The sequence below is a fragment of the Oreochromis aureus genome, linkage group 2 (genome assembly GCF_013358895.1).
Source record: "Oreochromis aureus strain Israel breed Guangdong linkage group 2, ZZ_aureus, whole genome shotgun sequence".
Classification (NCBI taxonomy): Eukaryota; Metazoa; Chordata; class Actinopteri; order Cichliformes; family Cichlidae; genus Oreochromis; species Oreochromis aureus.
This window is the reverse complement of record NC_052943.1, coordinates 9,825,706-9,846,964: the sequence shown is the minus strand read 5'-3', so window position 1 is coordinate 9,846,964 and position 21,259 is coordinate 9,825,706. Positions and strand designations below refer to the sequence as shown.

The following is a 21,259-nucleotide window of genomic DNA, read 5'->3' as shown; positions in this document are numbered from 1 at the left end:
GGTCCAACCCAGTAAGAGCAATGTGTATGTGTATAAAAGATGCTTCAGAAAAGGTTCTTCTTGTTACATGTGGACAGATCCTTGGATACTGAGATCCAGTAAGTACAAGGATTTTATTCTAATTTAGTCAGTGCAACAGCAGCGGCGGTTATAAAACCAACACTGGCGACATCTGTGATTCATGTTTAGGTTTTGAGAAGATGACGCTTTTGTCTTTTATTTCTCTGTGCCAAAGATCCTGAGCTGTGAGCTACTCGTTGGAAAAAACAAACAAACAAACAAACAAACAAACAAACAGAAGGAACCAATCAAATAAAAGAAACTGGGGTAGTTTTTGTTGTGAGAAGATCATTTATAGCAAGAAGACTCCAGTGGGTTTATTTCTGCATTCCTCACAAGCACCAGGCGCGTACTCCCTGTGCCTAACTGTAACACGGACATGTGAGAACAATGTTTTGAGGACTCCTCTGATTGGAAAGACAAAGTTAAGACAGTAACAACAACATAAGATGCCCTTAAGATGACAGTTTGGTCAGGTGAAGCTTCCCACCTTTTTTCTTATATTCCAAACAGGGTTTTTTTTTCTTAAAAAAAAAAGCCAAAAAATGTAAACATTGTTAAGAGAAACAACAAGAGAAAAAAACAGCACCAGACACATACATATCAACAGAAGTAGAAAGGGGCTGAGTGAAGCAGCCGTCGAAGCCTTAGCACCAGTACTCATCCCTGCTGTCAGTCCAGCGGTGTGCAGATGAGAAGGCAATGTTGTACCAAAGTGAAGGCAGTGTTGCATTCAAGTAGGTACCAAAATATGAAACTCTTTCAGGCCTTTCAATGTCTACTGAGAGTTTTGCTGCTGAGATATAAGGAAGGACAGGATGAACAGTCACTTGTCATCATCCTCCACTCTCCCCCAGTCCTCCGAGTCCTCACCCTCCACCTCTCCATCGTCTTCCTCCACATAATCACCCCAAGTGTCATACTCGTCTCCGCCCTCCTCGTCCTCCTCATCATCATCCTCTGGCAGATTTCCTCCATAAGGTGGCTCATCCTCCTCGTCCTCTACTATCTCCATCTCCTCCATATCATTCTCCTCGTCATCGGCCTCTTCTTCTTCTTCGTCTTCTTCATCGTCGTCGTCATCGTCATCTTCCACGCCCTCGACGTCCAACCCGCACACTTCCCCATCTTCCACCTCCCCGTCCTCTCTCTCTGCCTCGGAGGAGGCAGGAGTGGGGAAAGCTTTCTCGTCAGTTCTGCCCGTGAGGTAGGACCTGCCGGAGGGGACGAAGCTTGAGGTAGCAGTCTTGGTGTTGATGTAGAGACGAGGAGGAGGCTCTTGCCTCGATGAAGTCGCTTGGCCGGCTGGGGCGGAGACGGGAGCGGAAGGACCGGCTCGTCTGGTGACGGGGACGAAAGAAGGGGCGACGGGCGAGGCAACAGCCCCGGGCCTCATGGAGGTCGTGTTGGGCATGTATTCGCGTATCTCCCCTGGCTCCAGCGGGTCGGGCCCACAGGGGTCATGCTCGCTGCAGGACAACTTGCCGTCCAGCTTGGAGATGAAGAGCATGCCTTCTCTGTGCTCCTTACAGTATGAGTTGGGGCACATCTCGCAGAACGAAGCCGCCTCTTTGCCACATACGTCACACTGGTGCCATGGACACTCCCATCGGCCTGCAGGCAAATCAAATGTGGAATGAATACAGTAAACATGCGCAAATAGTAAGATTTTTGACTCACAAATAGCTAACAAAAATATAATATTTAACATTTCTCGTCAAGTTCACATTCATCAAAACTACATTTTATTTTTGCCTTTTTTTGGAGAACCTTCACCTCAGAAACCACCCAGTCACCTCTGTTTGCTCCATGCATGCTCGAGGATATTCAAACCCCCTGAGAGCTCGATGTAAAAACGATTGGCTACACACGGCTATCAAATTGTGTGCTCTCCTTAAAGTCTACTTGCCTGCAGGCCTCTTGGCCAGGTTGAGGCAGTCAGCATGATAGACCTTTGGGCAGCCCGGCTTCTTACAGGAAACTATCTGACCCCCGTCACCACAGCTGAAGCACTCATCTTCCCTCTCCTTGGTCACCTCTTGCTTGGTCTTCTTCTTCATGGGGACCTTCCGTTTTCCTTCCTTAGGTTTCATTTTCTCAGCTGCTGGCTGGTTCTATACGCGGACGAGGAACGGGAAGGTCACAAGGCAGCTCTTCTTGTAAGTGCGGTCAGAGGATCATTTAAATGAAGGTAAAGTTGTGAATAAATATAAAGTTTTACCTTTGGCCGGACACCCAGGAAACCGCTACAGTTGGGTGCTCCACATTTACAGGCGGTCTTCCCGTTGCCACGACACTCCAGGTTGTAGTTGAAAGTCAGCTCCTCACCTGAAATAGTTGTTGCATTAGATCGGATGTGTAATTAAAATAATCTGGATGATCTTGTTAAATACAACCCTCCCCCCTAAAAATTGAAGAAAAAAAAAAAAACCTTTTCAAACCTTTTGGGACGTCTTGTAAAGCAAACAGCCCCACTCTGGTGTCCCCATTCACAGTCCACTTCTGAGTCTCACAGTTCGGCTGGCAGCTGTGGTTCATGAAGCGAGCCTGGTTGCCTTTGGGCCCCGCGTCAATGATGCGATCCTGGAGTGAAAAAAAGCGCAAATGAGTGTGGACACGTCATCCGATCTGCACTGTTAATCAAGCGTGCCGCGTTCAGGCTGCATCTGTTAGTATTTGACTCAGATACTTACCTTGTCCAGTGTAAGCATGTAGAAGTTGCAGATGTCATTCTCCTGAGCGTGCCTGATCCTGGCACGGCATTCTTCTTCATCTATCACCTCGCCCACGTACTCACTGATAAAAGCTCCCTGGGAAAGACAAAAAGAGACGGAGAAACCGAGGAATGAGTAAAATGTGGTTACAACTAAAGCGATCAATGCTGGCCTGATTTGTTTCCGACCCACCTTCCTGATGTCCGACAAGCCGCGCAAACCCCAGCCGCAGGACAGAGTCCTGAAAATCTCCACAGGTGTGTACTGGCGCTTTGTGAAAGATTGATTTTGGCATCGGTCCCCTGCCGCGCACACCTGAGGGTGACACTCGTACATCAGCATACGGTTAATGCACTCGGAGTCGATGCCGCACGGGTTCTCGTCAAGCGCCTTGCAGTTACATCGTGGAACCTCTGAGAGGTCAGCGGTGATAATCTGCACCTTCCCAATTGGCCGGTTTACCTAAGAAACAGAGACGGGTGAGATTTTAACAGCACGTCTCAGTTAACTGCTCTGCCGCGGGCTAGATGAGCACAGATGTACACACGGTACCCTAATGTGTCGGTATGGAGGAGGCTTCTTGTCATTCTTTCTGTCCTCCTGAAGCTGCTTCAGCTCCTTTTCTGCCTGAAGCTCTTTGAACCGCTCGGCCGCTTCATTCAGCGCTACAAAGAGACACACGATCTTTACTATTAAACATGCGCCTTACACCAAGAATCAACATGCACTCAGCAACCTTAAGCACGCACCCTTTTTGTACACTGCATCTGCACCCTTGCCCATTTTTTCTATGTTGTGAGTATCGCCCTCCATGTAGGGAAACACTCTGGCCTGGTATGTCCACACGAAATCTTTGGAGCCAAAGAACTGCACCGGGAACTCCCCAACCTCATGTTTCATCCTTAAGATGTTATTTGGGACCTCTTTGGTCAGGCAGACCTCAGCAGGCCACCACCTGAAGAGACACAGCGGGTTTCAGAAATACAAATATGGCTCCAGTAGTTGTTGGGCAGAGCCTCTGTGTGATTGCCAGTGTTGTTAACCTACCTGTAACGCCCCCACTTGACCCACAGGATGTCCTTAATACGGGGCTTCTTTCCAGCTTTGCAGTCGTTGCAGAACCAGCTACCCTGTGGCATCTCCATATTCAAGCATTCCCGATGGAAAGCAGCAGGACAGGCTTCACAGCACAGCAGACTGCCCCCTAGAAACACAACCCGTGAGCGATTAGTGAGCTTTTTTTATAACACGTCATAATATGGCCTGCAACAGTCTGTAGTTATGTTTGGAACAATGATTATAAGGTCACACAGGCCTGCAAATTGTCTTCTAAGTTGGTAAGGGAGAACAGTCCATATCACATATAAGCATTTGTGAGGTAAAACAAGCAAATAAGCACCAAGCTGAATATTTATCATCAGCAGCAAGCTAATTCAGTAACTGACTTATTATAGTGCCACTACAAGTGACACTAATCAGTACAAATGTAGATACTCAGGACTAAATGAGGTGAGTCGGAGTATTTAAATGAGATCAGTGGCACTAATTTAAATCAGTGTCAGAAATAAGAGCATTAAACATTAACATGTTACTTCAGCAGTCAAACTGTGTGTTTTTATAGCTGCTGGGTTTCAGAGGCAGATTTGTGAGTAGAGACAAGAAGCAGAAGTAAATTTATAGATCCATTTGCCAAGTGGGAGCATTTAAGTGGAAAATGGGACAGAGCATAAAAATAATTTGGAGCGCATTATGTTGAATTGAATAATAAAGCCCGGCGCTGAACAGCTGCCTTTCTTTGTGTGTGTGTTTTTTGTTTAACATTTGAACGGTGGAGACGGTCTGTTGAAAGCTCATATTTTAATCCTGAACTCATTATTAGACATGCACATGCTACAAGACTGCGCTGACCTTCAGAGCAGACAAAGCACCAGCTAACGTTGATGTGCTCGTGGTTCTTGCAGCCTTTGCGAGGAGTGAAGTGGTTCGGACAGAGGAAACTGTTGTTCGCCAGCACCAAGCTGCCCGCTGCCATGCAGTTGTCGTTGGCGTGATAGGCGACGGGACAGCGAACGCATCGAGCCAACCGACCTGAGAGATGCAAAAGTGAGAGGAAGCACGGCTTAATTCAGGCACATCTGGATTGTTTTTTTGTTTTTTTTTAAACAAAACAACTCATACCATTTATGGAGCAATTTTACACACTTTCACTCCAAATGTTGTCCCTGGATTTGGAACATAAGACTCAGTCTTACAGGATTATTAAGAGAGATCGTAGTACAAAGCACATGGAAGGAGTCTCGTCAGTCCACTGAATTAAAACTCTGGATTACATGCCAAAATCCTGCACAGTCAGTATTTTATGAAGCCACTTTAAACTGCTAAAAATCAAGGATTATGATGTGCACTTGGTACTGTAGGTGAGGCTATAAGTGTCAAAAAATCTCTGGCTAAATGCCCGATTTCACATGACACACGAGCAATGAATCCAGTTATTACACATACTCAAGTGTCAGCCTGTGCTTATGCAAAGACACTGAGTCATTCATAAGAAAAAGCTTAATCACAGAAACAAATCCTAATATCTCCAGGCATGAAGTGCAAAGCCCTTAAATAATCCAGAGTTCAAAAGAGGCCATCAATATTCAAACTAACAAGTGACATGCAAACAAAGACTGTGTCCAAAATCACGTAACCTGTTGTTCTTATTTAAGAAACAAGAATCCTTCCTGTGGTTGGCGAGCATCAAGATTAGAACAGCAAGGTGAAACTATAGGGCCTCTAAAACCCTGCAGTCAGAGCAGGGTTTGAGTTTGGAAAGGATTCAGTTTGTAAGAGATTTAACACTACGTGCTTAGATCATATTTAAAAGGGCAGAATTTTTATTTATTTATTTATTTTTTAGATGTTTTCTAGTCTAATCTGGCCTTTCTTTGTTTGTGTGTATCAAGTGGTTTGTATGCGGAGATAAACCCTCGGCATTTCCATTCATGGAGCCGCCTCTTTTATAGACCTTGACAATGATGCGCCTGCCTCGTCGAGTGTGTTCTTGACTCGGCTAGATGTTCTGAAAAGATGTTTTTTAACCAAGGAAAGAATTCTGCAATCATCCACTTCAGTCGTTCTCTTTAGTCCTCACGGTCCTTTTTTTCTTGGTTTGGCAGTGCTCATGAGTGCATTCCTTTTAAGAATAAACCAAGGTGTTGTTGATGCGCTCACTGCTAAAGTTTCTGCTATTTCTGCTATGAATCGAAGACTTCCTTTACTTGCATCAACACCTCTTTGGACTGGATGCAAATTTTTAATAATAAACCTCGGTGAAAATGAAGAAATAACTATCAGCCAGCTGGAGAACTACTTTTAAGCACATTTCCGTGGGAGCTGTTTAAAAGCCACTTTAAGCTGCTCCCCTATTCACAAGGGGCTGGCCACAGCGGGTAGCTCCATGTTTGATTTGGCAAATTTGAACATCGGATGCTCTTCCTGACGCAACCACAAAATGGATTTTTGTCTCCTCCCGGGAAATAAATGACTGCAGTTACTAAACAGACTGATTCTAGTTGTTAAACCTTCCTAATTAAAGGTAAAACACTACACTTTAAATAAATCTTGACTGCTCTATTTTTAATTCACTGTCCTGTTAAAAAACCTCACATCACCTAGTTGTAGTCTTGCAAAAAACGACCCTGGTTTCTGCAAAATCTTAAAACATCCTAACATAGAAGCATCTTCTGGTGTATGGTAGGCCTAACCTGGATGAGGAGAAAGTAGATGGCTGGTTGGATCAAAGCCAGCAGTGGCGCTCACCTTTAGAGCTGCAGATGTTGAGGGGATTGGTAATGTGGCAGGACAGGCACACATGCAGGGGGCAGCGGAAGCCTTTGTTGTGAGGCTGGGTGGCCGAGTAGGCCATTATACAGTCCGTGTGGTAGAATTTCCCACACAGTGGGATTATGCAGCGCTTCACCCCATCTCCGGACTTCTTACACACGAAGCACGCGTGAACGCCTGAGAGGATCATTAACAACCAGAAGAATTAAACTCAGGTATGCCGTAGCGTGCATTTTTTGTGCTTTCAGGTGTACCCACCAGTGTTGCATTCACGACAGAGGAATTTTCCCTTCGGAGGCGCCGACAGGCCAATGCACTGTAGGTGAAAAGCTCCGTAACAGTGGCCTTCACACACCAGCAGGTCTCCCGTCCTCTCACACACCTGCTCAAACACACGGAGGAAGACACCCAACTAATGATTTACTGGTCCCAAATATAGGGATGTGCCACAAACCAAGCAGAAAATCTAGACTTTCTGATAGACTCCCTCTCACCTGACAGACACTCTCCTTCAAGGATGCAGCTCCTATTTTGCCTTTTACATCCACCTGTGAGGACAGACTGTCATTCCAGCCGGCCGGCAGCACCTACGGAGGTATTTGTTAGTCAAGTGCTGCTTGTAAATGAAATACCACAGGTGGACGACCAAGAACTCAGCAGCTTATCAGCACGACATACATACCTCGGCCTTGGGAGTTAGTGTTCCAGTGTTTTGTTTCTCCTCAGTGCTGCAGGCCTCCACCTCAGCCTCCTGCTTAGGGGTCTTGGATCCTTTGGGGCTTGGAGATCTGCTCTCTGGGGGCTTGGAGGCAGCAGAAGCAGCAGCAGGAGAAGAGGATGTGCTGAACATGGGCTTGTCGTTCTTCACAAATCCAAACTATCCAATATGATGAGATTTTTTTATGATTAATTCTAGTATCATATTGTTTGGTGTTATACGAGAACGCAGAGAAACCACATCTCGAGGTTTTAGTACCTGTCTTTTCTTCACCAACACCTTCACCTCCGATGTAATTGCACTGTGACGTTTTTGCTCCTGTAGAACAAAAAAATACTTTCAGTGCTACTACAGAGCGCTCACAGAAAAAGCTTTTGTCCCTATCACAAACGCTCCTAGCTGCCTAATGTCATCTCAGTTACCTTCTTCTTTGCAGGAGCAGCAGGCACCTCTTCTATGTTACAGTCCAGCACCTTGTGCGACAGCTTTCTCGGCCTCTTTCTTTCTTGGATTAATAATTCCGTCTCTGGAGTAAAACCATTCAGTATTGCATATTTTAAAATAGCATCTAAGAGACAGGAAAAATAGTTGATGTTGTAAATACACCGGTTACGCTGTTAGCTTATTTACCTGGTTCAGGAGGTAGATCAGTTTCCTCTGGGGTGTCTGGGTCAAAGGGGGGCTGTGTCGTGACTGAAGCTACCGAAGGTGCTGCAGGAGAAAGCTCGTCCTGAGACGGACTCTTTTCCAACTCTGCCGGAGCCTCGGCGGGCTCGTCTGATGGAGAGGCTGGGGTAACAGTCTCTGACGTGATGCTGAGGTCGTGGAGTGCTGCAATCCCTGAAGTCTGCTGAATGTACACATGACAACAAAGGACCGCTGAAATCCATCACATACAAGGTTTTAAACTAAACACGGGGCAATCGTTTCCGTGCACTGTGGTGGCAACATGTTCCAGCAACATGTAGCAGCCATAGCTGTTGTTTATCAAATTTGCTTCTACAATTATATCCTATTATCATTCAACCCAAAAAACCTTAAATGTCAAAACAATAGGCCGATGTATCAAGGCATAATCAGAATGATGTTATTGCTGCTTTGAAAGCAATTCACTTTATTTACTTTATTTAATTCTGGCAAAGTACAAAGAGATATGCTTTACGTCTACTGAGTGGGTAATTCTAGATGGGTCAACCGGATAAACAGAAACATCTGTCTTTTTGAAATGGGTGTGAATATGCAGAAAAGCAAAAAGGCTACAGCCATGCCTTTATATTGTATTGTATGTGCACAATATATACAGGATGCACAGGTTCTTAAACATGCCTTTAAGGACAATATATGCTGTAAGCTAGAGGTTCTAAATCTTTCTAGACTTAGGGACCCCTTCCAGGGAACAAAACTTTCCAATGGCCTCATAATCCTCACACCAATCCAGCTGGTTCGGGCTTAGCGTCAGATGAGTATGTGAATGGGCTTAAATATTAACAGCTGGGAGTGATTTCATGACAGATTGTTTTCTATTGTCCCACTGATAACGCGGGAGGGAGTTATGGGCACAATATGCTTGTTTTATTGGTGTAAATTGTTCCCATCTGTAAAGATTCACTTTTAAATGATACCGCACAAAATTCATGCTTTAAATCAAAGCATGTTACAGGCCTCTGTGGATATACTGCGTGAGCCTTAGGGTGTCAACAAACTTGACGCTAAAGACTGTACAGTTAGCACTTGCGTTGTATTTATAGCTTGAAAGAGGCTGCTTACTTGCATTTTTATTAAAAGGAAAATGAATCATACATTTCTTACCATTTGGGAAGATTCTGACAAGTGCGTCTTTGATCTCTTTTTTGGGGCAAATATTTGTTCGTACTCCTCGGTCGACTCCAACAGACGTTTGGTGGGTTTCCGGAGGCGTTTGTTCTCTAAATAAAAATAGGAAAATAATAAATTATGTATCATTTACTTACTGATTTTACCAGCGCTGGAGATGAAGCTCAACAGGAGCGCTTTGTCTTACCGGCTGTGCTGCTTCCGTCGGACAAATGCGAGTCGCTCTCCGTGCACTTGTCAGCCCCCGGTTCATTATCTGGTGATGCCATCATCTCATCAGACGCCTCACTCAGGAGTTCACCCTTCCTCTCGGCAGCCTCCTCAACTACCTGCCAGCGCTTCTTTGGAGCCAACATGGCTTCTGAGTTGTTATCGAGGTAGCTGGTGGAAGGATCGGCAGTGACAACAGGAACCGATCCAGAATCGGCCAAATCGGCATGGCCGCTAACAAACTCCCTGCCGTAAGCCATGTCGGCCAGGTCGGAGGAAAGGCCAGATATGCTAAGTTTAAGTTTGGCGGGTAATCTTTGTTTCCTACGTTGCTTGTCTGAGCTTCCAGGCGGAGTACGAACGGGAGAGTCTTCACAGTGGTTGGTGTCAGTTCCGGTGATGCCTTTAGTCCTAATCTTTGTTCTTTCCTCTGTCCTGTGGGGTATTGTGGATTTGCGTGACTGGCCATTTTCAAGTTTGACCCCATGAGTTAATCCCTCACAAGAACCATTGGGAGTGTCAACATCTGTGGAAGCAGGGATCACTAGGGGTTCCTCTTTGATTAGGGCAGGTGATGGTGGGATTGTCAGCGGTTTGCCTTCTTTTTCCCTGGTATCATGCAGGTCTTTCAGAAGCATCAGGAAAGTACTGAATTTATAATTGGAATCAGGCCGAAATGCAGCAGTTTCAGAGTCACTGCTGTCCTCCTTTGCAAGAGATTTAAACTTTATTTCCTGGATATCTGGAAAGGTATCCAAAGGTGACAGGGACAAGGACTGAGAAGTGGTTGTGATATCCCTGACAGTGCTTTCTGTCTTGATCTTAACAGGTTGCAAAGTGGACTCAGTCGTGGCCACACACTTGGACTTAATCCATGAGCCATTACGAATTAGCTTCTTATCAAGCTTCCTTGCACGCCTTTTTGGGGAGCTGTGGTTTACAGACAGTGATACACTGCAGGAGGATTCCCGAGTAGGAGACATTTCAGTGTTGACGGAAGCATTAGTAGGTGTATTAGCAGGAGAATCATCAGCAGAGGCTTCTGCTGAGATGTGGCTCGTGGCCACAGCATCTTTGAAATCGGTCTCTTCCTCCGCCTGCAGAGCCCTCGTCATCAGGCCACTGCTGGCAGGAAGATCCACCGAGGTCTTTTCACTTTCAACACACCTGTCCAACCTCTGGCCAGAATTTGTGTTTTTTGATGTCCTTTTGTTTTTTAAGCTGCTAAATGAGTCTGCACCCCGGCTCACTTTTTCTGTACTCTTTTTAGCCTTTGTCGAACTTTTTTCTCTTTGGACCAGTCCCTCTATACTGTGTACTGGAGACAGCGCTGTGCGTTTCGGTCGATGCAGCATCGGAACTGAATCCAGGTCAGCATAAGGCGAGTCCTTCGGCTCTTCTTTCAGTGCACGCGGTGCTGTGTGAAGCTGGCCTGTCGAGGATTCCTTTGATCCACTAACTATATGACCAAATATGTCTGACAGACACTTCTTTTTCTTCTTCTGAGCTTTATTGTTATTGCCTTGATTTGTAGAGTTTTTGATGAGATGGTGCTCATTTCCATTAGAGGCCGTAGAAGATGCTGGAGGTCCACTGGAGTCCACAGAGACAGACGGGCTCTTGTGTGTCTTCTCATTAGGGAGCGGGCTGGGTATAAGTTCATCTCCTTTGACCGACACTGAAAGCACCGTTTCACTTTTCCTTTGCCGACCCGGGAGCAGATACTCCGCTTCTGCTACACTGACTTTCCACGCAGTCAGCAAACTTTTGGGTATCTGCAGAGAGGAAATATAGTTATTAAAGTATTGTTCACAGTGAGCAAACAAAAGATTTTCAAAGATTCACTTCACAAATTATACCGTATACTTGTAGTCTTTCTCCTTCTGCTTCCCTCGCCGCCTGAGAACAGGAAGGTCTTCAAACTGATGGCCTCCTTCAAAAGGTAGAATAACGTTCCCCGGGACCCAGGAAGACTCTACAATCTCGCCAATTGTCTCCAAGAAATACATACGGCAAGGACGGGGACTGGGAACTGGATCAAAATGTTTTTTAAAAAGAAAGAAGAGCACATTAATGAACTTCGACATACACTACAATGCCGTCAACAAACTATCAACAAAACAGTCAAGTTGCGTGAAACGGTTTTGTGTAAAATAATCAGTATTCACATCAAATCTCACCTTTCATCTTAGTGTGAATCCCCTGATCCGGGTCACTTGTGACCTGACAGGGCCACCAGGGCCGTCTGTTGAATTTTGCCCACACCAAATCCCCTTCCAAGTATTTCACTGCAGGAAGAGGCCTTTTCTTTGGGCTGTTGGACTAATCATTACAAGAAAAACACAATAATAAGTGATACAGAAGAAAAAATAATAGTGCATGTATCAAATCAAAAATCTTGTCATGTATAATGACAAGAATAGATGATATCCGCTTTTGAATTCTAATGGTGATGAGAAAACACCACATTGATTGCTTTGCTGGCCTCAGATTTGAACTGTTTTCTACTCTTTTGGGTCAAATTTTAAAGCTTGCAAGATGGCATATGTGCATACTGATGACTCAGGGTAGTTAAGCTATGCTTGATTATAACATAGCCACATAAACTTGTGTGGATTTGGTTGTACAGAAGTTGCTAAGTTTGTACCTCAAGAGTTTTACACTCACATTAGAGTTGGTGCCAGCTGGTGAGATAAGTCCTGGGTCAACAGGGGAGAGAAGTTCACCATCACTGTCAGATTCCTCACCCAAACTCCACCCATCTCTCATGGAGATGTCTGGCAGCGCGCTGGGGCTTAGTGTAGGGTTGAGCTCAGATATAGTTTTGGACATTAGATTAAAGACCGTAGGTTTGTATGTTCTTTTATCCACCCCTGAGTCGCATGCGGTCTTACACTCTGTAACAGTTCGGTCCTGACTCGGCTGTGGGGAGTGGCAAAAAGGTGCGAGGTCCTCGCCGCTGTCCCCCTCCTCATCGTCCCCCTTGACATCGCTGCTGTCGAATAGTGTGGACTCAAAATGCAGGCATCCATTTGGAATGGGGGAACAACGCTCAAAGCTGTCAGGACTGTGCAGGAAGAAACCATTCCTGCTCATGTCCGGCAGAGTTCCAACAGGCTCCATGTCATCGTTGCCTGGAGAAGGAGGCAACTGGACAGTTGGCGCCTCAAACTCGTCATCATCATCATCGTCGTCGCTAATTGGGCTTGCACAGAGCAAGTTGCTCCGAGGATGAAGGTCCCTTTCTGGGTCAGGTTTGTTGATCGCAGTGTTCAGGTCGTAGGGCCTCCTCAAAGAACTGTAGCTTTTAGATCGGTTAGTCTGATTGTACCCTAGTAAAGCGGGTTGTTTGAGGCTGGAGGATGGCAGCTGCACAGTTGATGACTGGTCTGATCCTCGCTTCACAATGCCACATTGGTTTCCATAGGAAGTGCTCACAGGGCCATTGTGGGGCCTCAGCTCTGGCGGGCCTGAGCCAAACACTGAGCCTACCCTAAGACCCGGTCTGTATGACTGCTTCATGTTGTCATGCCTACATCCTGTCAAATGAAACAGAGGCAGGGTTAGACAAGGTAAACGTGCCATAGAAGTTTCTCTCTAAATACACTCCTGTGTGCTTATGGAGATGTGTAAACAAAGTGGCTTGTACGAGTGATAAATATCAGAAACATATCCATGAAGGTCCAGCCATGGCCAGTGCGCGCGTACACACATACACAGGCACTCACACACACACACGCCGATAAGCCGACATTGCATGGCCTCCATTCTAGAGGCCAGTCGTACGGCACAAGACAAAACACAGAAAACAACCGTGCTCACTCACTTCATTCACAAACTATTAGAAAATAACAGCGCTTTGTCTGCTAAATGTGGGTCACCCCGGCGATCGCTGACTTGTACAGTCAATGGAGGAGCGCTGAAGCTGTAGTAGAGGAGGTGACACTGAGCCATCACAGAAACAGTCAGTGGCTCACACAAACAAGCTACAGCCGCACACCGACATAGGAAGCTACTATTAACTCACGAAAAAAAAGAAGGTCTGATCGGCACTACAAGTTCACCGCACTATCAACACGTGGAAAAAAAAAAGGCGAAAAACTCACCGTTTGGAGGTCGGTCATCGCGAAGCCAGCAGCTGCTCTTTGATAATGTGGCACCAGGCGAGTGTTTCTCTCGGTTTGTGAAAGCAGATCTCCACAATCCCAGCTGCAGCAGCACTAGTAGTAGGCCAAGGCACGGCTCTCATTCTCGCTTCATCAGCGTCGGCCCTCTTAAAAAAATGTCACCTTAAATAAAAAATAACAGCCGACTGCTCCATTACGCCGCAACGTCTTCAGTGAGCCACAACCGGTCCTGTAACAGCCACAGCAATTTATTTACTACATGGTTATTATTATTATTTTTTGCCTGCTTGTCGATGTGCCCCTGGTTATGTTAAAACAAGCCTAGGCTGTGTGTTGGTGAGCAGTAACCAATCCGCAATGCTACCCAACCCCCCGTCTGTAGAGGGCCGTGACACTCACCCTCCGCGTGCACGCGTGCACACACTGGCGAGCACGGACGCACGACAAACACGCACGCTCACACGCGTGCACACCCAGGTGAAGTTTGCAGTAGTTATTGGTATGTAGTAATCGTAAATGAAGGCAACGGATTTCTAAGTAGTTTGTCCCGTTTCTGCTCTAACCCCCCTCCGCCTTCAGTCCTATTGTTTAACTTTCCTAGTTGATGCAGGCCTGTGTGCGGGGTGTGTGTGCCTGTGTGTGTGTAGGAGGAGAAAGATCGACCATATAGGAAAGAAAAAAAAAAAGACTGCACACCGATAATAACCACACGGCCTTTCCGGTCAAATCACACTCTCCGCGCGCCATGTTGGCTCTCCACGGAGCGCTCTGACATGAGGAAACAGGCCGCCAGGCGCTCAGGAAAGCACGATCGAGAGTTGAGGCATTGAGCATATGAACTGGTTTCTTTCTTTCTTTCTTTTTTGGTTTCCTGCGATTAAAAAAAAAAAAACTGTCGGCGGCCGTTTTTCAGCCCGCCGGCACGTAACTTTGATGGTTTGTTGCGTGTCTTGTTGCTCTAACTGAAGCAGATCCACAAACGCGCAAACTCAAACAGAGAAGCACAAAAGGCTCGCTGCAGTGGGCCAGTCCTCAGATCAAAGAGCGTGCAGTTACATGCCGACTTGCCAGCAGAGCAGCTACCCTCTGCCGGCATTTTAAAATGTTTAATATCCTACACTGTGGTTTGTTTATGTCTCCAAAGGCCGCGCACTTCTATATTTTGGTGAATTATCATGTACAGAAAACAAAGATTGAAGACGCAGCTCACATCATGGCGGCTTCATCAAAACAAACATGACCTATAGTTTTTTTAACCTTTTCTTCTGTCACGTACCTCGTAAGAACACGCCCAAAAAGTAAGATCATAAACGTCGGCACGCCTTTATTTAGTCTAACAAGGTGTAAATAAAGGTATTATGACAAAGTGACTGCCATGTCACAGGACTCAAGCCCCCTTGTGTCCAGAGCAAGAATTACACGTGACAGGAAACTGAAAAAGACCATTTGTTTCTTTTATTTTGGTTTCACATACAGGAAATCATTATTATTATTACATATGCCACAAAGCATTAGTCGTTCCCCCCTCTACTGATCAGTCTAACATACATGCACAAGTGGAAGTGCTTATCAAGTGACTGTGGATATGGAAACAGGCTGTTACAATACATGATGCAAACTATATTTACAAAGTGCAGAAACAAAGGGGGTATTATGCTTTAAGCTTTCCCAGTTTGAGTCAATAAAAACGTACCGCAGGGCTCCTGCTCTCGATAAGATGCTGGATTGTATCACAAAATAAACCACATATCAGACAAGCGGACAAAACACAAAGAACGACTACACGGTTACATATTTATGCTCGGGAAAGATTTGGTTTCATTGACTTTTTTTTGTTCTAAAATGTTTATGCATGTAGAAAATGTCACACAAACAAACATATTCATGTCTTAGAACAGAGTAAGAGAACATGTCACAATTCAGAGGAACCAAATACATCAGGGTTACTGAGGTCTGAACCACAAACTATACTGACTGGTGTTATTTCATGTGCATGCACCTCTGCCATACTGGAGCAACATATTTGTGATTCAGTCGTTTATTAGGAGAGGATGATGAGAATGCCAAACACTGTACAATGAAAACTTTGAACCACTGTAAATGAAAAAAACAACTTTTTCTCCCAGCATACATGAAATGCCACAATTCCTTCTAGTCCTCTTGTTCATGCAACCAAATGTTTTTCAAACACCGGGGAAGCAGCTGCAGAATTTATCTCTGTGGTTTCATCCACTTTATTGCTACCGGGCTCACAGAGGTCTCTTTTCTCCATCATGGTGTATGGAAAAGATGAAACATCACAGGTAGTGAAGTCCAGCTTCTTGGGAGCACTGCAGTTGCTAAAGTCCAGCTTCCTGGTGCCGTCGCATCCGAATTCTAGCTTCTTGAGGCGAGTGAGGCTCTTGATGCTGCCGGGGGGTCTCCCAGGGCTCACCTTATATCCTGCAGCTTTGGTGGTTCCAAGGGGCCTACCTGGGCTTGTCTTGAAACCGGCTGCTCTAGTTGTCCCAAGTGGACGCCCAGTACTTGTACGGTACCCAGCTGACTTTGTGGTCCCCGATGGCCTCCCTCTCCGCCCTGACTTCGCCGTGCCCTTCTTTTTCTTAGAGCCCTCAGGCCCTAGAGCTTCACCGGCTCTGATTCTCACCGCCTGTGACTGGAAGTCATTCTGGGCGTCTTGTAACTGGCACGCCATGGCTTTGTGCATGCCCTGTGGCAAAGGGGCAAGGCTGGCGAGGGACAGCTGCAAACCAGGGTTTGTCGGAGAGGGGTAGAATTTGTTGGACTGTGTACTACATAAATCAAAGTGGGTGCCTGGATGACAGTCCTCTGTCAGTGCACTCATGCAATAGTCACTGCTGCTGGTGGTCACTTGGTGCATCATTTTCTGTTGGGGTACACAGAAATACATGAGCTAGAAAAGCCACGTGTTTTACTGACAAACAACCCAGTTTTTAGTAGCTGACTTCTAGTGGCCCAAACAGGCCTTTTTAGCACTGCAACACAAAACAAACAAAGATAAGTGATGTCCGAAAGAAAGATGTTCAAACAGAGTCATAGTTTGCAAAAATGCACGGCATGCATAATAAATTTAAATGATTACTGCCATAGATCGCCGAACTACTCAAAGAGCGAAAGATGAACAGTTCGTACCTCATTTGTTGGTGGACGTTGGAGTGGAAAGGGTTAATTTCGACTCGTCTACACTTCCTCTCCCTGACGGCCACAACATCTTTGTGAAGGCGCAGCACTAACTACGCCCTGGCGTCTGCGAGTGTTGTCTCGAAGCGGGTCTGCTGCATATTTCAACGCTCAGTTAATCCTCTACGCAGAGGTTTGGATGAGAGTGGCAGCCATTTTCACCCAGAAAAAAAAAAGAAAAGGGGAAAAAAAAAATTAAACCAGCAGAGAACTGCGCATGCGCAATAAAAGCGTCCAGGAAACGTAGGGCCTGATCCGTGTGACGCAATGGGTTTCTGTAGAATCGGAAAAGTATCAAAAATCTATCTAGTAGTGAAGCATGGAACTGTGTTAGCCATGGAACCAAAATTGTATCTCGACAGCACAGTGGTAACTATGCAACTGACACACTGTATTGAACAACCTGTTCATTTATTAAAATATAGTAATGATGATATTGCAACTAACCTGGCCATGAGATCACTGGTCAGTATAAAGGAAGCTGTGTATATGTGCTTTACAAAGACAACAAACATCAGCGATCGATTTTTTTTAGTTTTTATTAACATTTTAAGCACAAACACTGGATTTATAGGGCAACAACAGTGCTGGAACAGGTCACAATCTACAATTTTCAAAGTTTCTCCTTCGCCAATGGTCGTCTTTGCAAAATTAAGTCCACAGGACTTAAGTTTCCCTGATGAGCTTGGTCAGCTTCTGGATCTTTGTTTTGGTGGACATGTCCACATACTTGTCTCCGATGCTGACGATCATGCCCCCCAGGATGGAAGGATCCGACTGTGAAGAGACGGGTACAATTGTTAGCCAACACATATGAACATGAGACTTCCCCTTACATTACATAAGACAATCATTTATTTATTTATTTTTTCACAAGTTTCCATTTTTTTCTGGGGGGGCGGGGTTATAGTAAAGAATTTAAAATAGTGGATTGAGCCTTGTTTAAAATCTCTTTCATATACAGTTTCCTCAGCTTTTGCAGAGGAGACAGTGGACAATCTATAAACATTTTAACTTGTCAACAGCCAGAAAAAAAAAAATATAATGTTCTATAATTTAGGCTCTGAAAGATATGAACATAATTATTAGTAATTATCTTGAAAACATATAGAAATAAAACTACTGATAAAGTTTTATTTCTATGTAAATGATTGCTCAGAGTCTCGGGGGGGGGGAAAAAGATGTAAGAAGATGTTTTTCCATTTCCTGGAATTCACTATTTAAATGTTCATCTTACAGCCAATCATAATACAAACTCCTCTAGTTGATTATGTACATTTTTACATTCATATTTTTTAATGCAAGTTTCCAGAAAATATTTGCTTCACTATGTAAATTATACAGATTGTTAGATTTGCACTAATTTTCATGAGTGTCAAACAGACAGTGTAGTAAACACCAAAATGTGCGCTTAAATGTTATCTCACCAGTCTGAGATAAGACATGTTATGCAAGCAAAATAACCCCACATCTTAGAATTGACTAGTGCACAAAAAGAGTGCACTAGCAGATTTTTGGGACTGTGCATTAGAGTTGTACCTTTGTTTCCAGCTTGATAGTCTCACCCTTCTGAAGAAAGCCTTTAAGAGCCACTTTCAGCTCAGAGAGATTAGCTTCATCCAAAGGCTGCAATGGATAAACATTCATTATGAAGGTACAATATGTCTAAATCAATAATATTGCAAGTGATAAAATGAATGATATATACAGCAGCAAATATTGCTTAAGTGATGAGACCTGTTTTCAGTATCTGAAAAAATAAATATAGGAACATATCTTGCATATACACCCATTTCATACCTGCGCAGTAGTGACGGAGCAGATCACCTCTCCACGGTGTGCACTCATCATCTTGCTGAAAGCGTTAATAACATCCCCAGTCAAAGTAAGACGACCATTGTCAGCCAAAACATCTAAAGAGGGAGAAAAAAAAAAGACAAAACGTGTTTGAGCAAGATTCCCCACTTTTCTATCTGCTCAGAGCAAAGTGTAGCTTTTGTATTACATCAGTTTAAAGTAAACAGTGTGTGATTTTACCCAGTTCTTCCTAGTAATACTTGTTTATTTACCCTTAATCAAATCAAAGTTTACATCTATAGCGCATTAAAACAACTCAGTTGAAAAAGTGCTGTACAGGCTATGCAAAAAAGACATGAGAGTCACGAAATCAACAACAAACATACACCAAAATACACAATACAACCATAAACCTTGGTTAAAGGAGGAAAAAAATAATCAAACTGTCGTATAAGTAAATAGGACTGCAGAATAAAATTTGCACAATAAAAAACCTGTGAAAACCTGCTCAACTTAGACTGTAAACCAGTGAGAATAACCAGTTTCTTTTTCATCAGTGTTTTGAAATGACGGAGTGTCTGGGCAGCTCTTATGTGAAAAGGTAGATTATTTCACAGATTAGGAGCTGCAGCTGAAAAGGTTCTGCTGCCTCTTCTCTTTTAATCCTGGATCTAGGAATGTTCAAGAGCAGCTGGTCTGTAGACCCCATAAAACACAGCTTGCGAATGTAGTCAAAACCTTATGGCTGGTGTGTCAAAGTATTTTCATATACATGTTATTTTCTCATAATCAAGATACTTCCAGCTGCTCTATTATTTCTCCAAGGGGGTTGCAACAGCAGATCTGCAAGATTTCATTTGCCAAAGATTTTATGCAGAATTGCCTTCCTGATGCAACTGAATTAATGTATGAATGAGGATTGTAGTAAGGAAGCCTTGATAGAGTGTTCAAATAGGGTCAAAAAGAGCTATGCAAAGAAAAGACTATTTAGGCTTCAGACTAATACTAAAGTTCACAAGATGGCTTTCTTTATGTTTTGATCAGAAAGAGTTTCCTAAACAATATTCAACCCAAATATGCCCAATTGGGCATTAAGAATAATGAACCATGTGAAATCTCAAGGACCTGCATATATAAGTGCTGCAACCATCACACGACTACTTGCAACAGCATGTTCCTTACTTTGTGACCTTGGTAACATCATATCTGGAACGTGCTGGTGGACTGTTGTCTTTGAAAATGTAACAAAACTAGGTTCAAATGTATTACATGTGTACACACCACACCACACACACACATACACACATGATTAATGACACAGGGGTCACAGCAGTAACACGGGTCTGTGATCACTCACTGATGAGGTTGACGGTGATGGGTGAAACCTTGGCCTTTGTGAGAGCATCGTTGAAGGTCTTCTGCTTGAGGCTGCGCTTCACATGAGGATTCATTACAACACTGTTCATTTTAGGGTCCTTGATCAGGGCCTGAAAAATAATGTGGCAGACAACAGCAAAAAAAAGGAAGTAAGTACTAGAGGAAAGGTAGATGGGACTGAAACTGCTTGGATTATCAATATTTAACAATCAGGTCACTAATCTCATTATTAATTAAAAAAAACAATATATTTAAACATCCTGTGATGCTACTTAACTATATCACAGTAATATGCACATAACCGTGTGATCGAATATTAAGTAAAGCATCATTTTCATCATTCAGTGGCAGCAACGTTAAAAATAGTTTCCTTTTTTGTTGACTTACAGACACTTTTCCCAGCTCCTGCTCCACTTGGTCCAGTTTGTTCTGCTTACTGGCAGCTGAGAACAGAGCAGTGGCATAACGGCCCTCCACCCCATACACCTGGATGGGAGGCTACAAGGACATTTACAGGGATAAGCTACCTTAACACCCATATTAACACTGTCACAAATTACCGAAGATGGTTATTGTACTGTACGTCACTCACCTTAACCAGTTTGGCTGCAGGTCTGATCACAGACGTGCTGAACTGGCGTGCCTGCAAAATAAAATTTTGTATGAAAACCAAAGCCTGAGCTGATGAATTATTGGCTCGCTTTGCACCGTTTACGTTTAACTCAGTTAGCTAGTTGGCTAACACGTTAGCAGTCATTCAAGTGCAATGCCTCGTGTGAATTCTTTTTGAAAGTTCAGGGCTCATTTCTGCTCACCACAATCAATAAAACTCACCAAACAAGTTTTTGAAGATATGAAAACAAAAATGAGCCCTATTATAAAGGTTAAAATTTTAAAGAGATAACTGAATGTCATACCTGCTGTCCTAGCATGAATGCTGCCATTTTCTCCTACAGCTGTCCAGAGTAGAACGACCGACTGCGCATGTGTGCTTTAGAGGAAGGCGTCTTGCTGTGGGTAATGTAGTTCTTCCGGTGCAGTTCATCGTGAATACGAGTCCCCAAAGCAAGAAGCTGTTACGGAATTAAATAAGTTTGTTTTGTTTTGTTTATTTATATTATGTTTAGTAATTAATATTTTAAGCTATAGCAAATCTATGTACCATCGAGGAAGTCTTTTTGGAGTATTAGGTGAAATATAGCATAATTCTCTTAAGATTTAAAGTAGACAATAGCAGACAACAAAATACTTTTTTTGTATTCGATATGCCTGGTCACATTGACAGGCTAAAACCAAAGACTGTATATAAAAGATGGACAAAGCCACCATAAAACCACCCACTGGTAACAATTTGTCTGCCTCTAAAAACAGTTGCATTAGAATGTTGAAAACAA

General features: G+C 44.0%; 3 protein-coding genes across 4 annotated transcripts; all 3 read right to left on the bottom strand.

The window, feature by feature from the left end:
- Positions 1-99: 99 nt before the first annotated feature.
- nsd1a (nuclear receptor binding SET domain protein 1a) lies at positions 100-14,783 on the bottom strand. 2 transcript variants are annotated; one of them, XM_031751159.2, is made up of 24 exons: positions 14,767-14,783; positions 13,470-13,719; positions 12,031-12,902; positions 11,544-11,685; positions 11,223-11,395; positions 9,341-11,138; positions 9,130-9,245; positions 7,951-8,170; positions 7,743-7,846; positions 7,579-7,638; positions 7,285-7,479; positions 7,097-7,189; positions 6,861-6,984; positions 6,579-6,779; positions 4,683-4,862; positions 3,822-3,978; positions 3,524-3,729; positions 3,327-3,439; positions 2,967-3,236; positions 2,754-2,870; positions 2,502-2,643; positions 2,282-2,388; positions 1,970-2,174; positions 100-1,674 (listed from the first exon to the last, which is right to left on the bottom strand). In XM_031751159.2, exons 3-24 carry the CDS (start codon positions 12,883-12,885, stop codon positions 887-889), a joined length of 6,366 nt encoding a protein of 2,121 aa, XP_031607019.1. In that variant the 5' UTR covers positions 12,886-12,902; positions 13,470-13,719; positions 14,767-14,783; the 3' UTR covers positions 100-886. The 2 variants fall into 2 exon arrangements, with proteins under 2 accessions (XP_031607019.1, XP_031607020.1); XM_031751160.2 differs by lacking the exon at positions 14,767-14,783 and having other exon boundaries at positions 7,951-8,167; positions 13,470-13,867.
- A 140-nt stretch (positions 14,784-14,923) lies between these two features.
- si:ch1073-44g3.1 (UPF0461 protein C5orf24 homolog) lies at positions 14,924-16,874 on the bottom strand. Its single transcript, XM_039617227.1, has 2 exons — positions 16,644-16,874; positions 14,924-16,377 (listed from the first exon to the last, which is right to left on the bottom strand). Exon 2 carries the CDS (start codon positions 16,372-16,374, stop codon positions 15,655-15,657), a length of 720 nt encoding a protein of 239 aa, XP_039473161.1. The 5' UTR covers positions 16,375-16,377; positions 16,644-16,874; the 3' UTR covers positions 14,924-15,654.
- A 338-nt stretch (positions 16,875-17,212) lies between these two features.
- atp5po (ATP synthase peripheral stalk subunit OSCP) lies at positions 17,213-20,892 on the bottom strand. Its single transcript, XM_031751177.2, has 7 exons — positions 20,783-20,892; positions 20,458-20,508; positions 20,253-20,363; positions 19,846-19,975; positions 18,492-18,604; positions 18,231-18,317; positions 17,213-17,468 (listed from the first exon to the last, which is right to left on the bottom strand). Exons 1-7 carry the CDS (start codon positions 20,807-20,809, stop codon positions 17,358-17,360), a joined length of 630 nt encoding a protein of 209 aa, XP_031607037.1. The 5' UTR covers positions 20,810-20,892; the 3' UTR covers positions 17,213-17,357.
- Between the last annotated feature and the right edge of the window lie 367 nt (positions 20,893-21,259).

Coding starts and splice junctions, on each gene's coding strand:
- nsd1a (XM_031751159.2), bottom strand. CDS start 12,885: ATGAAGCAGTCATACAGACCGGGTCTTAGGGTAGGCTCAGTGTTTGGC. Junction 7,480..7,578: donor TGTTGGTGAAGAAAAGACAG/GTACTAAAACCT, acceptor CATATTGGATAG/TTTGGATTTGTGAAGAACGA. Junction 3,237..3,326: donor CTCCATACCGACACATTAGG/GTACCGTGTGTA, acceptor TCTGTTTCTTAG/GTAAACCGGCCAATTGGGAA.
- atp5po (XM_031751177.2), bottom strand. CDS start 20,809: ATGGCAGCATTCATGCTAGGACAGCAG. Junction 19,976..20,252: donor AGGAGCTGGGAAAAGTGTCT/GTAAGTCAACAA, acceptor ATTATTTTTCAG/GCCCTGATCAAGGACCCTAA. Junction 17,469..18,230: donor CTATCAAGCTGGAAACAAAG/GTACAACTCTAA, acceptor GTCTCTTCACAG/TCGGATCCTTCCATCCTGGG.
- si:ch1073-44g3.1 (XM_039617227.1), bottom strand. CDS start 16,374: ATGATGCACCAAGTGACCACCAGCAGCAGTGACTATTGCATGAGTGCA.